Here is a 16,006-nt window from a genome sequence, read left to right as displayed (position 1 = left end):
TTCGCTCAAGGCGCCTCTCGTAGAACCGCTCGTCGAATCTTGCAGCTAGGCGTATGGTTTCCTGGAGGCTAGTGGGTTCTGGCTCTACTCGGGCGAGCTCGTCCTTAATGAACTCCTTGAGGCCCATGTAGTACGTTCTCTTCAGAGCCTTCCCATCCCATCCAGCCTGACCAGAATACTGCTGGAACTTAGAGGTATAGTCCTTGACGGACCCTGTTTGTCGTAGCCTCAACAATTCCCTTTCAGCCGTTTTCTCGACTTCCAGATCCCCGTAAACCCCCACTATAGCCTTCTTAAACCCTCCAAACCCTCTGAAGATAACCTTAGTCTCTTCCCTTGCACTGTTGAGGATCGTTCCAGTTGTCGCGTGTCGATTGGTCATATAGTCAGACAAATAGGCCTTGAACCAGTTGAAGGCTGGTCCCCTTAGGTAGCTAGCGGCAAAAGCTACCTTGGCCCCTTCGCTAGGGAACAAGTGTGGGTTGAACATCAAGTAGATATCCATAGAACAAAGGAATGATTCGAGCTTGTGTCGGGTACTGTCGTAAGTGTCTGGTACCTTGACAGCTGGGGTACGTTCTTGTACCGCAATGGTCGTCACCTCCGTGGGTACTGGGGTCTCTGCTCGTCCAGAGGTAGACATGGTTGCCGAATGCTAACTTCAAGACCAGGTGCTCAAAGTGTCACGACTCTCTCCTTACCCTGGTAAGGTCACGTGGGTTGGTATAGTGAATGAAGTAAGATAAGGCAATGATATTGTAGTTAGGAAAACTTAATCAAGTTGAGCACGAAGCTCCTATCTAACGGGTGACAACCCGGAGTTATATAGAACTTGAGTGTCGTGGAGTAAAACCCCCTCCTGGAGTTTTACTGTTCCTTGGAGTTTTATGGGGGAGTAAAACTCCATCACGTGACCCACCGTGCGGCCTAAGGCCCACTAGTCCCGTGGTCGTAACAGAGGGACGACAAGTCCTTTTTAGAAATACGTATTTATTAACGTGTATATATAATTAAAATAATATAATTTTAAGAAAAATTAAATATTATATTAAAAAAAATATTAAAAAAATATAATTAAAATTTAAACGATTAAATTTTATTATTATTACGTTTACGTGTCACGATCCACGTGATCCAGTAGACCCTGGGATCATGTGTGGAGAAATCACGTGATGGATCCGAGGGAGCCCAAACGAGTGTTTGGGGCTCCACCGGACTCCAAAGGATCCAGTTAAACGAAGGTTCTATATAACTCTGGGTCGTCACCCATTAGATAGGGGCTTCGTGCTCAACTTTGTTATCATTCTTGACTTCAATACTATTTGCCTTATCTTCACTTCATATTACCATACCAACCCACGTGACCTCACAGGTGAGGGTAGAGACGTAACATTACGGTTTAACGATTATAAAACGGCGTGTTACGGATCACCTGGATGTGCAGCTCAACCGCCCTGGTCAGGCCGGGAATGGTGGCGTTCACGAGCTCTAAGCCTAATAAAGCTTAGCCCCTCACATGACATCCCCTTACCCTGGCATATATATACATAGATCCTTCTTTCTCTCATTCCTTTTCTCTTCCTTACCTTTAGATTCTAAGAGATAGCCGAATCGATTCTTCGTCTACGTACTGAGCTTCCCACCGTGCTGTCACACGGCGCCGATTTAGCTATTTTTCGTTCATACGAATTTCATTTGATTAAAAACAAAAAAGATTTTTAATTACGTAGTTTTTATATAATTTACCTACTTAAGCTACAACTAACCATAGCGATTAGTTGAGATCGTTTAACATTTTACAAAACATGAAGCCAGCACTTGCAGAGACGGCACTTCAAAGCCGCATGGCTCAAGACGACGCAGCATCCGCTCTCGTCACATACATATTCTCTGGAGTTATCGGTTCACCCAAAGACAAAGGAGTATCTTACTCCCTCCACGAAGCGACCGATAGCACCTTTTCCTGGATTGCTGCTCTAGAGGAGGAAGATAGTATAGGCCAGCCTATCGACCGGTATCGTGTGGATATTGACAGGTTGTCACGCAAGATTCAAACCCCAATGCTTATATCGCTCTCAGAGGCAGAGCTCTCAGAGGCGGTTTTGGCGGCAACAGGTCACCACTTGAAGGTATTCTCAAGGTTCACGGACGGGGCGCTCAGCATCTCTTATAAAGTCTCGATTGAAGAGGATCCAGATATTCAGTACATTGTGCAGCTGCGTCACCATGGGAACGTCACCTCGATGAACCTCCTGATGAGTTGGATCTCTTCGAGCATCAATCCAAGCATCCTGCCTCTCCCTGATGTATACCCCATCCCAGGCGAAGAGCAGCGGCAGAAGAGAACTGGAATGGGCAGGCAAATAGCGCGGCTAATGCTAGGTCCAATGGCTAATTCTGTCTACCCGCGTATGTCGCACGAGGAGAAACTAATATTCGTCCGAAATATGGCACTTGCATTCCAGGCTTGCTGGCGCATCCCCCTCCCCAAAGAACGTCTCATCGGCGAACTTTGCGCCGTCCAGGATGGTAACTGCGTCGTCTTTACCGTCGGTCCAGACCGGCATTACAGTCTCGGGGGGCCTTTTGACTCCGTCCGCGACTATCTCCGCGCTTATATCTACTCCTCTTTAGACGCCCTCAAACGGCAACAGGGTATTGACGAGTATAAGGAACGATTTCTGCAACGAATCACGGACTTTGTGGAGGGTGGCATGCATAACATCCCTATGATTGTTGAGGACGTCCCGATAGTAGCTATGCACTCCGATATGGGCCCTCATAATGTCATTTTGTCACCTACTACACCTACGGACATCATGGCAATCATCGACTGGGAGTTTGTTGCTAGCGCTCCTTACGCCTCGCTCCACCAAGTCATTGAGATGCTTTTTAGGGAACCTGCGAGTAACGGATTTGGTGCCGAGTACGCACACGCTGACGAGCTCCGTAACACTTTTTGGGGCGCGATCCCGGAGTGGAAGAAGTGGAATGAGAGCGAAGCTACAAGGGTGTTTTTGGAGTGGTTCCGGTTTGGGTTGTTTATGAAAGCGGAATGGAGACCGGATGGTTTGGACGAGGAAGAGAAGGAGGCATACTGGGAGGAGAATGTGAGGGTAGTGGAGGGGCTGTTGAGGAAGTATGGGTCTGCTCATAGAGCGTCTTGAGTTCACAGGATGTGAATTCCTTCCGGATCTATGCGACGATTGGAATTTGCTCCATCACTACTTGAAGGAATGGAGTGAGAAAGATGGGCTCAAGTGGATTATAGCGATGATTCATAAGCGATGTTATTATAGGACAGACGATAAATGAGTAGTAGTTGGTCCTGATTAGTTGACTGGGTTAGTTTCAGCAATCCTCAGAAGTTCTCAGGGAAGAAAACTAAAAGCTACCAGTATTGCTCAGCATACCCATCGTGGATTTTTTCCCATGCCTGCCAGTAAGCGAGATGGTAGATTTCCTCTAAAGTCTCAGACGACAATTGAGCCTACCAAATTCCACTTCGGACTTCCGTCTTTGGACCTGAGCAGTCGCTGCTCTAACCTGAGCTGAGCCCTGAGTCCTAAGCACGCTAGTGAGTTAGCTAGATCACGCTCCGGGGGGATCTGGCTCCCTTAAGAATCGGTTATAGTTTCGATATTGTGTATATACAGAACTTTGCAAATCCTACTACCTGTAACACAGCCACCTCTTTTGGCCTATCAAGATGTCGTAACGGTGACCGTTCTTGCTCCCCTAGTCACATTTATCAAGGATCCTTGCCGGAGCCGGGTTGGGTCGCCCTTCTCAGCCGAAAATTGAGGCGACTCAAACCTCGTTTGCGAACCCGTTTCATGGGTACTCCGAGCCTATCCGATTTCCCTCTCATTAAGGCCAGAGCTCGATACTCTCCCAGATGATAAGTACGAGCGCTGGCAGTAAGTAAGTGATCCGACGGATACTGAAGTGGAAACCCCGTTGAAATAATGATGCACGAAGAAGTACGAGTATCCTCGGCTTGCTAAGACGGTTATGGAGATTCTACATATCCCTACTATCTCGTACCATCGTTTACTTCAATGCGAGGATGTGCGAGTTCTCTTTCTCCGGCAAACTTTTCAATCCGGAACCTCCTCTTCTGTTGCTCTAGAATCCTCTCCCTCTCTCCGTTCGTGTTTCCTTCTGTCGTTCTCAATAACTGTAATAGATTTCTACTACTGCAGACCAACGCAATAGCTGATCCAATGGTATCTGGCTCTTTGTCAATAATGACCAATAGTCCCCAGAACCCCTTTGTCCAGTACGACAAAGTAGCAAGAACAACAATTATAACAGATAATATCGACACAACAATAGCCATGGCAGCAGTAGAAATCATGATCCTCATCTGAGTTGTCACAAGTCCAGCTGTAACTGGAGTCGAAGAATCCACCGGGACGAATATGTACCTCGGTGAAGCAGCAAACTGTGAGAATAATGAAGTAAACGCGGTCTCCGTAGCAATCTTCAGGTTTCCAGGCTCGAACATCTGAGAAAGTTCATCTCAGCTGAAGCTAGCAATTTGCGAAGAAGCGTCTGCAAAGAAATTTGTTTCGCACCACAACTCGAATGCCACAGTGCCAGTCTCGAAAACACTCGCAGTTGTGAATGCGCTTCCAATTCCCATTTCCGCTGGTGTACTATCGTCTGTAGCGTGCCACGTCTGGAAGAATTGGCTATCTTTCAACGTCGTGGGATCTCCGTTCACTTCATATTCTAGAATTTGTTGTGAAGTAACGTCGAGTATCAATTGAGCATTTACATACTCAAATCGAGGCTGGCATACAACAAGGGAGGCTACTGGGCTGGTGGAGTACCATATTCCTGTTTCTGGTTCCTGGACTCTACTGAAGTCGATGAATCCGGCCCCAAAATACCCCGGTTTCATCTCTGGTAGGTTCCATATTGCTCTTGTCTGGTTATTAGTGCCCACTGCAGATATACTGGAATTGGGGTAGGAAATGTTGGCCAGCTCGATATCTCCTGCGGTCGAGATATTAGCTAACCATAATGGTCCCCAGAACCCTGTGTAATCTGTTGAAGTTAGTCAGTTCGTTTTAGGAATGCTGAAAGACAGACTCATGACCCCCTGAAGCGACCCTTTGAATGGATCCTGACGTGCTCGAACACCTGTCCTCGATGAAGGAACACGAAACGCGGATCCTTGAAAAGTAACAGTGTTCTCTGAATAATGTCAGTTCTTTGGGCATTTTACCACTGTGGTTTTTCTGAGAAAGATATTTAAAATTTGTAGGAATCAGTTATTTGCCACTCACCAGTAGTTTCCGCTCCATCTTGCCAATCGTGAATCTCCCAGCCAACTGCAACCGTCACATTATCATTGTTGACAACGGGAAGGCGTTGAAAAAAGTTCTTCGGGGTTTCTAGAGCCTCACGGTTTGCTGATCCACGCACCCCAGTAGTTGACACGGTCCAATTCGTACTTTCGGGATACGAGAGATTGCCGTTCGCTGCGGCATAGAGGATGACAGGGAGAAAGGCGTATTCGGCCGTTGTCCATGGTGCTGGTTGCGCATCCCAAGCCACCATAGCTAAGGTTAGAGCACTGGGATAGAACCAGTTTGTTGTGTTGTTGGGAATATCATAGACTGGTACAATGCTCTCTAGGACATGTATGACCTGTGAGGAGTCTGTGAAGTTCATCATATCTGCTGTCGTCCATAAGGTCGAATTCGTGAAGCCAGTTAATGGCTTTATAACGTTGGATGGGCGGCTGCTGAATAAAGCTACTTATCATCAGCAATCTCGCAATTTTCTAGAATATAATAAGCTTGCACTAGACACCTCAAAATAATTATGAAGTTCGGTACATGAAATTAAAGCAAGTGGAATTCTTCGATGACATCGAAAGCACTTACCCCCCATGGCTGTCACCAGGACTTCATTGGCCACCGATAAAGTGGCCACGGCGGCCAAGATGTAATGCCGTCGGAGAATCGACTTAATAATGATCCATCCTTCGATTGTCGATACGTAATCTACACATATTGAGGATCTTGCAGATGCTGAGCCACCAGCCAAGCTGATGTATGGCTGTAAGAGTCGGAAATACTCATCCACAAGAGCCCAAAAGAATTTGATAAGAATAACGGCGAGAACAGGAACTATGGTCCATGCAAACTGGTTCACACTGTCGATGTGGATATAAAGCTGCCTTGTGCAAGCCCATCACTCTTTTGAGCTGAAGCCCAGAGGGCAATGACAGTGACCAACACAGCTATGGTGAAACTAAGGAGCCCAAGTTGAATTTATGTCGTTTTGATAAGAAAGTGGACTCGACTTTTGTTAGGAGATACTGGATAAACACCTGTATCAGCAAGCTTGCAATGTAGCGCGAGGATTGACTACTTACGTTTGTTTTTCCAAGATTCTGTAACCTCGCTGCTTACATTGTCAGCTTCAAGATGTGTGATTCCCTTTTCTAAGCTATGTAGACCACATTGCCCGGGAGACTTCAAATTCTGTCTATCGAAACAACTCGATAACATAGGACTGTGGCAAATCAAAGCGCATTGCCCCGAAATGGTATTTGGATTCGCGCATAGGTTCGCACTGCTCTTTGAGTTGATATACATAATAATAAGCACTAGGAGCATGAGAAGAGCCAGAATGGCCTCAGTGCTTCTGGCGTATGCCACATTAATAATGAGGCGCGCTACAGGTATCGATGCCATGAGGGTAAACGAATTAACAGGTCTAGAGTCCCATTAACTTGAAGATAAATCAATCCTCTGTATGAAAGCTGCTTGGAAGTAATCACCAACCCGTTGTGGCAGGCCAGTAGTAACATTCATGTCAAGAAAAGAGTTTATTTTCGGAGAAACCATTTGCGAAAAGTAAAACGAATAAGGCTGGAAGTTGACCTGAATAGTAGAAGGTCGGCCGTCGGTAAGCGTATTGGGAAAGGTGAAAGGATCCTTCAGTGATTCCTGATCCAAAAACAGATACTCTTCGAATTGAGTTGAGTTGAAAGCTTCTGGTGACATTGCCTTTGACAAGGTTTTAAAACTTTCGGGGTCGTACGTAAATGACGGAGACGTGGTCGTGTTCAGAAAGTCGACCTTGAGATTTGGCACCTCAAGGTATAGAGCTTGGCAGTATACAGCATTGAAAGTAGGTTCCTCTCCAAATGTGGCCTCAAAGTCAAAGTTGGATGAGTTGGATGGGTAGTACACGAGCGTTGCGAAGTTGACATTGAGATAGAACCATTGATTGCAGCTTCTATCAATTGATGAGTTCGGTGGTGTTTCAGAAGCCGAGAGAAAGTCCATTCCACCATAGTACCATTCGTCGACGTGAGCAGTCGTAGGGTCACTCCCAATTCCAAGAGGAACTTCGATCGTAAATTGGCATCCTCCATGAGTTCCTAGTCCGGAAAAGAGAGCCGATATAGGGTATTGCAGTTGACAATAATCAATCCGAGTCTTGTTTGGCATTGAGTTATCCTGCGCCAATTGCTGCTCTTTTGAGGAATCAATATAAGCGAGCCTGGTAGCGTTCAGAGTAGTACAATTCAAAGTCGAGCTATATGCAGTGGTGGAAGCTTGAAAAGTTGCAAATTGCAGACTGGGATCTTCGGGTGCGATTGGTAATACTGCAACCTGTTGGTCCTGCACTCCACTAATCCAAGCAGACTGGGCAATTGGCAGTCCTTCATATGCTAAAAAAGCCTTTAAGTATAATTCTCCCAAACGATCCTCGTTATTGATCGAATTGCTTGCATTGAACGCAGGCATCTGTATGTACTTTGTATTCTGAGAGATGACCAAATCTCTCACTGACATTAAACTGGCTTGTAATGGTGGCAAAACAAGGAAGGACAGAAGATGGGCCAAAGAAGAGCAGAACATAGCCAATGAGCAGAGCCTGCTTGTGTTGGTTCGATCTTTCCAAAGTCGTCCTATTGATAAAATTGGCGTTGAAAATGGATCTCGCAGGTACCTGGTAAACAGAACATCGGGGTTGGCACCCTCACTTCCTGAAAGCATTCGCCAAGGTGTAATTCTGGCTGTCTCCAAAGATATGGAAACCCAAGCAACAGCAATTAAGAGAGCAATTATGATTGGGAGGTATGCCCAAGTAAAAGTCTTGCTTGCTGAGTCATGGTCAGTTATTGTTGCAAGTCCGGTATTGTTGGCTGAATAATGGTACATGATCTCCACGGCAGCCAATACAGCAGCTTGAAACAATAAAAAGCCCAGCAGAAAGACGAAAGAGAGACTGAGGGGACGCCATTTTTTCTGCGAGCTCTTTCGAAGCGATTGATCTGCTTGAGTTTGTACTTCGAACTAGTCTTTCTCAACTGCGTCGTTGTCAGAAGCTGCGTTGGCGTTTGTGTTTGATCGTTCTGGGCTAATTATGTCCATGTGTCCTTCCAAGGTTCCTGGTAAACCTCGCATCAATTCAGTCGGAAAAGACACCACTGGAGCGCGTGACAAGGTTGGAGCGTGAGAAACTGATTCGGTTTGAGAGCTGGGGAGCCTTTCAGTAGATGCTGGACCTGTCGATGGCTGCGTGGGAAGTGAAGGAGGATTATGAGATGCAGGCTTCATGACCACCCTGTATTCGTCCTCATCGCTACTGGAAAAAGCTTCCTGTTCTTCATTGTCGTGGATACTAATGCCTTCGCTGCCGCTTTGCATGCTAAGTGCGCCCCGCTCTGCTTCATCTGGGACAGGGAGGCTGACTGATGCTGGTTCCATGTTCTCTGAGCTCGTACAATATGTTGAGGTCTGGAGAGATATTGCGACTCCTGCATATCTCCTTGATCTGTTGACTTCCTCGCCTACAAGACTCGCTGCGTGTGGAATAAAAGAACTGGTAGATGAAGCATTATGAGGGGGCGCCATTGCTGCTATTGTCACGATAGGGCATGGGCGTCCGGAGTTTTGTTTTGAACCTTTTTCGTACCAGGGATGACAGCGTTGAAGTTTTTTTTCTTGCAATAAAGAGAAAATTTTACTATTGGAGACCGTTTTTAAACAGTGTCTTGCGTGGGGTCGAAGATGGCTTAGCATTAGCTATATGTTGCTTTGATACAGTTCTAACTTCAGAGTGCACGGGCAATCATTTAATCAATAATCTCCACGGAACCAGAGTAGTAGGTAAAGGATAGCCAGTTCTTATGTATGCTTTGATTGGGTAGTTTCAGGGTTATGATCCTCTTCACCTATCTTAGCTTGTCTAATGCATATGAAGCGGCATTGCTTGGTTCTTCGGAAGGCGTTCAATATCGTTCCGGTTACGCCATAGGATTTGGGGGCTGATGATTGTTACCTGTTTGGGAATCTCACATGCATACATATATGCGGGCACACATATTGTGTGGCATCTAAAGATAGGGTTTCCCAGGTCGACTGCAGCGCTCTTGATGGGTGGGTGGTTTTAGCGTGCCCGACAAGAACCACCCGTTCTAGAGCTGCACGGGTTACGGATTTCAAGAACCATTAGCCTATTGGTTGATTGTGGTTCTGGCCTCCCTGAAACTATCAAGAACCGTCTACCCGTCTACTATCGGGGGAGCCTAAGGATACTGGACATTAAGGGAGATTAGATTGCGTTAAAGCTTGAAAATTTTAAATATTTGAAGCTTAAGGCTGAATATGTACTATTAATAGCTTTCATTTATTTTGGCAGTTCAACCCGTCTAGAACCGTCTAGGACGGGTCGCTAACGGTTCGGGGCCAAAAGCGGCCCAACCCGCCCATCAAGCGCGCTGATCGACTGTGCACTAGGTGCGTCCAGGATCGGCGTACAGAGCGCGAAAACCATCGATCCGCCCTGATCAAGACCGAGTCGGACTTTCAGACCGATGATAATGGCAAAACAATTGTTACAGCACGTAAATAGAGCATAATGTGGTCCATATTATTTGCAAAAGCGGAATAATAGCTCGTACGTCACCAAAGGTTTAGCCTACACTTATTATTCAGCTTATGAAGGTATTTTTCTAAAAAGCTTGAGTTTGAGTTATTTTACGGTGATTAAGGTGTCCAAAATTGGATTTCGAAAGAACTGTCAATTGTTTGTTGTCTAAATTTAGCAGGAGCTGGTCGTTGTCGAAGAGCTCGATTAATGGGCATTCCGCACTAGTCTAAGCAGGTCTTCAGGCTTGAACACGTTGATATGTCAGCTGGATCATGCTCAGGGGATCCTCTTCTAGCTCTTTCGCGAACAGGTTAATTATAGTTTTCATGTTGTCTATATACAAATTTGCTGATGCCGACTGTCTTGGATACAACCACCACCTCCTTAACAATGTGAAGCTAAGTAAGGAATCCGTTTTAGCCCCCCTGTTGATCTTCACAAGAATTCATCTTAGAGCCGATTTTGGATCCCTGTAGCGACGACGACCGAGCCTCCCACTTGTCGGTGTTTCCAAATTTAATTTATATAACATTAATCTGTTAAGTACCCATTAACTTCTCTCTACCTTAAAAAGTTATATTTAGATATACAAGTGCTAAGGGCTTCTTGAGCAGCCAGATTTCGAAAGCATTTAGATACCGACTCGGAAATCCATCAAAAATCGTTAACGAACAATCATCGAAGTTCAAATCACTGCTCAGCCAATTTCCCCTCGCCCTTTTCATCTATGGCCTGTCCCTCCATGTAATCATTCATGTATCCCCTCCCCAGAAACCGATAACAAGATCCAACCTTCCTCAGAAAATACAGATGTCGGCCCCCATAGAAGGTGCAGATCATGTCTCCAGGTTGAGCTATTTTAGGTGCCAATCCAAAGTGCCCTCCTTCGCTGACGAAGAACGAATACCAGGGATTATATCGAAGGGCCGCTTCTCGAAGATTCCTCAATGCATTCCCAAAAAATTGAATGGGGATATGATAAAAACCCAAAGATCGACAATCTGCACCCGCAGTAATCGCTCGAACGAAGGCTTCCTCCTTCGTGTCTTTCCCGGCCCATGATGTGAGCCCACCGAGCCCGGAATCCCATATTTTTCTGATCCAGAAACTTTCGTGGTGTGAAGATCGTGAAGAATAACTAAAATACTCCGTCCCATCAAGCTCCAACTGATCATCTTCCATCTCCGGCTTCGTAGGCCAAACAATTTCGATAGTTGAGATAAGCAGTCCTTTCAGTACCAGATGCCGATTTTCACCATCCCATGCTCTGAGAGATGCTCTATGTAAGCCACTAACATTCCAAGGATGCTCAGAAAATGCATCACTTGGCAAATTCTGGTCCCATCGAGGTATCCAGCTTGGAAAATCGGTATCAAATTCGGCGGATGAATGAGAGACACTATCCAGTATCTCTAGATCTCTCCAGGAGGCGTAAAGACCATCTTGGAGCCGGATCCCGTCAGGACTCGTCGTTTGGCTCTCAATAAAATGCCGAGTAAATCTTGTGTAGGTTTCACCGACGGTGATCTCGTAATCCGCCTTGAGAGACTGGTGCTCCTCCGTCTGTTTACACAAACCCAGCAGAGCATAAATTTTATCCCGCGGATCTGTTGATCTGAATTCATCATGTTGAAGCCGCATTAAAACCTTCTGCAATGGCTCACCCGGAGAATTTCTTCTTTCCCATATATTTTGAGCCCTCTGGATATATGTAGTGTCATAGTTGAGAGAGAGTCGAGAGAATACGGTTGCGGCTAAGGCCACTGCCTTCCATCCAATTTCGAGCTTGCCAATGTACATCATACAGTGTGAAAAAGCGACTTCTTGGAGAACCCATATCCTCTCAAACCATTCTCTTTCATAAAACCATTGAACTTGCCTTTTGATCCGTTGTAAATACCAATCCGACGACCCAAGTAAGTCCTCCATGGCGTCAATGTCGTCGCCAAAGTCGTCGTCCAGATGCTGCAAGCTAGAGCAATTCAAAATCGTGCATACCATATCTGATATACTCTGAATCTCGTGCACTACTGCATGACAGTGTTCGCAATAGTATACGGGCGTAATACGTGAGGTAATATCAACACAATACGTACTTACCGCGCAATATGAGGTCAGTAATATGCCTTAACCTTAGTTCCGTATCAATGGAAGATATTAGTCAATATACTAAGTATTAAATCTTTTGGAATGTAGCTTGAAACATTGAAATCCAAGCCTAAAAGGGCATCTTTTATGGAAGAATAATGCAATATCAATTAATATTGCACAAAATATGCTCTTTTAGGCTTGGATTTCAATGTTTCAAGCTACATTCCAAAACTTTTAGTACTCAGTATACTTCTAGTGAGAATCAATAATACTAGTCCTAGTACAATATCTACAACTATATTATTATCGTGCGTATCACTCAAAGTACAGTATTTTTCGGAAAGAATACGTACCACAGTAAATAATACTATTCTTGGCAAATACTATTGCGAACACTGCTGCATGAGCTATGTTATTTTCGTCATCTCCAAGCCAAACAATCACCCTCGTCGGCTGCGAGTATATGTCTCTCATCAAAGCAACTTGCTGCAATCGTTCAACCAAGTTTTCTTGATCAATACAAATCGCATCAATCCACATTCGTCTTGATTTATCAGGTAATCTCCGTCGTCGTAAAGCTGCTCCAAGGTTCGGCGTAACGGTCTTCAGCTGCCCACAGCATATGATGGTTATAGCTGGAGTCGAAACACCCCATACATAGCTAAGGGCCTCATACTCAGGATGGGTATCTAGCTCGGCATCTAGAAGGATGCACTCGATGACGTCCGTCTCTGAACCGGGTAGGATCTTCAACAGCCTGACTGGACGAGAGTGAGTGTTGGCTGGGCCGGCCAGTGGTGCGTATTTGTAGTAGCCCTGAGCTATGGTAGTCATTTGGACTGGAGGAGTAGGCATAGACGTGTTGATGACAATCCGTTGGAAGATTTAGAAGATAGAGATTTTAAGTTGATGTTGACATTCAGCTGAGCTGCAGCGTTGCGGCGCGACTGGTCTTAGCATTGCAGTAAGACTACGCAAGCCCCTGGCAATCTAGTTCTTCTCCTCCCCTACCCCAAGCGTGCTTAGCCGAAGACGAGTCAGCCTGACCAAACTGCGTGAAAACTGTGTGGAGTTAGAGGTTGTCAGAGGTTGTCGTGATCCGATAGCAAAACAAAGATTCTATGGGTCCGGATATATGATCACCTGCTATATTATGTATCTTCTGTGAAGATGTCTTGATATTTGAAATATATCAACCCGCGCTCAGACCTGTCCTATGGAGTAGTGCGAAAAGCAGCTAACTACTTCGAAGACCCTAATCGAGGAGCACAAGATATGGTCCAAAGCTGTTGCAACTAGCAACTGACCACGGTGTGTATTGCAGACCTTCTCTAAGATCTCAGAGGGACATCTGAATTTTCATATTCAAGTGTTCCTACAGCTGTCACAAAAGTCCGGATGAAGTCTTTTGAGTCTCCTAATCATTGATGTTTCTGCAGCAAGAGTTCTCTGAAGCAAATCGCACATTTCGAAAGCAATGGTAAATAAATCAAGTGCATGCCAAAGTTCTGCAAATATGAGATCAGCACCACGAACGGGTTTAGTATTACGCTCTTCAGAAGATCGATGCGCGCTTTGCTTGATATCAACGTTCCATTTTTTTTCTTGATCTATGCACAAACACTCAATTTTGCTCAGCATCCCGCTACTTTCCCTCGAGCTCATCGACCACTTTTTGAACGACCTCGTCCAGATCCTCATCTTCAAGGCCAATATTCTCATTCGTATTCTCTCTACCATGATACTGGTCACCGCAACCCTTCTTATAAGAGTTTCCGTAGAGAATGTTGAACATGCCCATCCGGTTCCCCGCACGCATCAGCTCGGATCCAGCCTTGATATAATCATCCAGCGGCATGTGCTTGATCTCCCAATCTTCGGGCTTGGTCTTCGTAGCACGCTGAGAAGCCGCAATCATGTCGTTCTGACTGACCAAGAAGGAGCGGATGTACGCGTATTTGTTCTTGTAGTCGGAAAGAGAGAGTCCAGAGGTTGAAGTGATGGGGAGAGAGAGTAATTTAGCGATGCCTCGACCGACTTGAGGAATGGATGTCGTCACGAAAGGATGGGTGCCTTCGTCATACACCGTAGCGGTACGTTTGGGGATGTCGATACTGAATCTTCCTCCTTTGAGACCCTGTTCCCTTCATCAGCTCAAACGCTCACTTCCAAGTAAATCAATCTGGAGCCATACGAAATCAATCCACATATTAGTCGCAATACCAATCCAATTGCTAACTCCAAGCCCCTCAATCAAATCGCGATATTTCTTCTTTCCAACTAGGATCGGGATATTCTTCATGACTTCCTCGCTAGCACCATCGTTACCATACTCGTTCGGAAGAACCCATGGAACTCCAGCCTTGGCCGCAGCTTTGATGAAGTTGGTTTGGACGTCGGGAGGGGTCATGATAGCTAGAGTGAGGATCAAAACATCTTGGCCTTGTAGTGCGGATTCGAGGAACTCGGATGAAGAGTAATCGCCCTTCTTGACCGCGATGCTTGATGGGAAGGTGGCTTTTGACTCTTGACGGGAGATCGCTGTGACTTCAAACTTGCCCGCTGCAAGCAGATTCTTGAGAACTTGTCCGCCGACCAGTCCACTTGCCTGTTGGTAGTTGTCAGTTTAGTGTTTATGTCGTCGCGCAATACTTACGCCAACCAAGGCAATATTCTTGACATATGAAGTCATTTTCGAGGTAACAGAAGGTATCGTATGAGACTTAATTGAGGAGGTTGTTGCTGACTAGTCTTTTGGGCGATACCTAGGGAGCCTTGGTTGCGATTGTGGAAGGGTGAAGGAACACGGAGGAATGTGGAGATATGGAGTTCCGATCCGGATTCCCAAGCGAGAGTTACACACGGAGTCAGAACAAATCACGTCATAGGAGTACCACCAAACATAAATCTTGCACAAATTCAAATTCACTGCTGAGAAAATAATTCAGTTCAATATAGTTCTAAATAAGCACTCGTGAAGAGACGGAAAATGGTTAACGCTACATACGCAATTACCCCATACTCAGCATGAGACGTATCATCACATTACCCCGCTGTTGGAAAGAAGGCTCTCCATTGTTGTGTGGAAGGCCCCTGTTTTTTGACAGTGGCATGATAATGATACAACAGATATGTAACTATGTAAGATGATCAATCAATGAAGAGTGAGACTCACTTCGCCCGGGATGGATTGAATACAGAAAGGGCATTTTAGTGGGGCGACATCGCTAAGCTTCAGGGGAGCAAAGAGACTCGCTAAGCAAGTAAACAAACCTCGAGCCTCCCTAAAAAAAAGAAAAATTCTTTTTGCTACAGTATACCAAAGAAAAAGTTAGCAAAAAATCCAGCCTAACCCTTCGAAATGGGGTAGACCTTGAAAAACTTGCTCGGTGTCGATTGCAGTTTTGATCGCGAAGTGGCGTATCGTTCGTTTGTATGCGGGCCAGGCGTTAGTTTCCCTTTCCTCCTCTTAGCCCACGGTGACCTGAACCACTGACCTAAGTGGCATGCTGCTCGTGACTGGGAGAAAATCTGCTTATTGAAGACTATAAGGCAAGTAGCTTCGCTTGTGCCAACATAGGACTAAGTGTAGGCGGCTACTCTTCGGTAAGCGAGTGCTATCAAAACATTTGATCGCTCTTTCGGTACGTTATCAGAAATTATGTGCGTCAAAGCGTGTTTAAGGGGTACAGTATTCTTTCTTCCTGTGTGCTTGGTTTATTACATCGTTACTACACAGACTTACGAAATGAAAGCTCTCGAGTGATGCAGCAGCGAGGGAAGAGCTCGGAAATTCCAACTCTGTCGGAAACTATATGAAGTGGCATGCTAGTTTCAAAAGAAATAAGGCAAGGACAAAGGTATAAGACTCGAGATTTGTGATGGTTGCGAATCGAGAGCCATTTTCAATGTTTGCTTTGACCTGTCTATTCACCGTTTTCACTTCTGGACCTTGACCTCATTAACATTCGAAACTTGGAGACTAGTCTTGATTGTGAAAGTTTTG

The 16,006-nt window shown here is 45.5% G+C and overlaps 5 protein-coding genes across 5 annotated transcripts; 1 reads left to right on the top strand and 4 right to left on the bottom strand.

Annotated features, from left to right (window-relative positions):
* The first annotated feature begins 1,597 nt into the window (after positions 1-1,597).
* LY89DRAFT_686780 (uncharacterized protein) lies at positions 1,598-3,361 on the top strand. Its single transcript, XM_018215362.1, has one exon. It carries the CDS (start codon positions 1,806-1,808, stop codon positions 3,165-3,167), a length of 1,362 nt encoding a protein of 453 aa, XP_018068657.1. The 5' UTR covers positions 1,598-1,805; the 3' UTR covers positions 3,168-3,361.
* Positions 3,362-4,036: 675 nt separating this feature from the next.
* On the bottom strand, positions 4,037-7,778 carry LY89DRAFT_784269 (uncharacterized protein; the record flags this gene model as incomplete). Its single annotated transcript, XM_018222767.1, has 7 exons — positions 4,037-4,510; positions 4,598-5,055; positions 5,101-5,205; positions 5,298-5,768; positions 5,901-6,172; positions 6,395-6,423; positions 6,906-7,778. The coding sequence occupies 7 exons, from the start codon at positions 7,776-7,778 to the stop codon at positions 4,037-4,039; spliced, it is 2,682 nt and encodes an 893-aa protein (XP_018068656.1).
* Positions 7,779-8,330: 552 nt separating this feature from the next.
* LY89DRAFT_671665 (uncharacterized protein) lies at positions 8,331-8,891 on the bottom strand (the record flags this gene model as incomplete). The annotated part of the gene is made up of 1 exon (XM_018213230.1): positions 8,331-8,891. One exon carries the CDS (start codon positions 8,889-8,891, stop codon positions 8,331-8,333), a length of 561 nt encoding a protein of 186 aa, XP_018068655.1.
* A 1,678-nt stretch (positions 8,892-10,569) lies between these two features.
* On the bottom strand, positions 10,570-12,865 carry LY89DRAFT_720638 (HET-domain-containing protein). Its single transcript, XM_018218588.1, has 3 exons — positions 12,354-12,865; positions 11,908-11,936; positions 10,570-11,874 (listed from the first exon to the last, which is right to left on the bottom strand). Exons 1-3 carry the CDS (start codon positions 12,853-12,855, stop codon positions 10,600-10,602), a joined length of 1,806 nt encoding a protein of 601 aa, XP_018068654.1. The 5' UTR covers positions 12,856-12,865; the 3' UTR covers positions 10,570-10,599.
* A 549-nt stretch (positions 12,866-13,414) lies between these two features.
* Positions 13,415-14,757, bottom strand: LY89DRAFT_686777 (NAD(P)-binding protein). Its single transcript, XM_018215361.1, has 3 exons — positions 14,657-14,757; positions 14,195-14,608; positions 13,415-14,137 (listed from the first exon to the last, which is right to left on the bottom strand). Exons 1-3 carry the CDS (start codon positions 14,690-14,692, stop codon positions 13,646-13,648), a joined length of 942 nt encoding a protein of 313 aa, XP_018068653.1. The 5' UTR covers positions 14,693-14,757; the 3' UTR covers positions 13,415-13,645.
* Positions 14,758-16,006: the final 1,249 nt, after the last annotated feature.

Source organism: Mollisia scopiformis (genome assembly GCF_001500285.1).
Source record: "Mollisia scopiformis unplaced genomic scaffold LY89scaffold_17, whole genome shotgun sequence".
In the NCBI taxonomy this organism is placed as follows: domain Eukaryota; kingdom Fungi; phylum Ascomycota; class Leotiomycetes; order Helotiales; family Mollisiaceae; genus Mollisia; species Mollisia scopiformis.
This window is presented reverse-complemented; position numbering and strand designations above follow the sequence as displayed.

What these genes read in the sequence shown, in the direction of transcription:
- LY89DRAFT_686780 (XM_018215362.1), top strand. Translation starts at nt 1,806, where the DNA reads ATGAAGCCAGCACTTGCAGAGACGGCACTTCAAAGCCGCATGGCTCAA.
- LY89DRAFT_720638 (XM_018218588.1), bottom strand. Translation starts at nt 12,855, where the DNA reads ATGCCTACTCCTCCAGTCCAAATGACTACCATAGCTCAGGGCTACTAC. An exon ending in GAATAGTATTATTTACTGTG is followed by an intron (nt 11,937 to 12,353) that starts GTACGTATTCTT and finishes GTCATGCAGTAG; the next exon opens with TGCACGAGATTCAGAGTATA. An exon ending in TTCAGAGTATATCAGATATG is followed by an intron (nt 11,875 to 11,907) that starts GTATGCACGATT and finishes TCTAGCTTGCAG; the next exon opens with CATCTGGACGACGACTTTGG.
- LY89DRAFT_686777 (XM_018215361.1), bottom strand. Translation starts at nt 14,692, where the DNA reads ATGACTTCATATGTCAAGAATATTGCCTTGGTTGGC. An exon ending in AGAATATTGCCTTGGTTGGC is followed by an intron (nt 14,609 to 14,656) that starts GTAAGTATTGCG and finishes AACTACCAACAG; the next exon opens with GCAAGTGGACTGGTCGGCGG. An exon ending in CTAATATGTGGATTGATTTC is followed by an intron (nt 14,138 to 14,194) that starts GTATGGCTCCAG and finishes TGAAGGGAACAG; the next exon opens with GGTCTCAAAGGAGGAAGATT.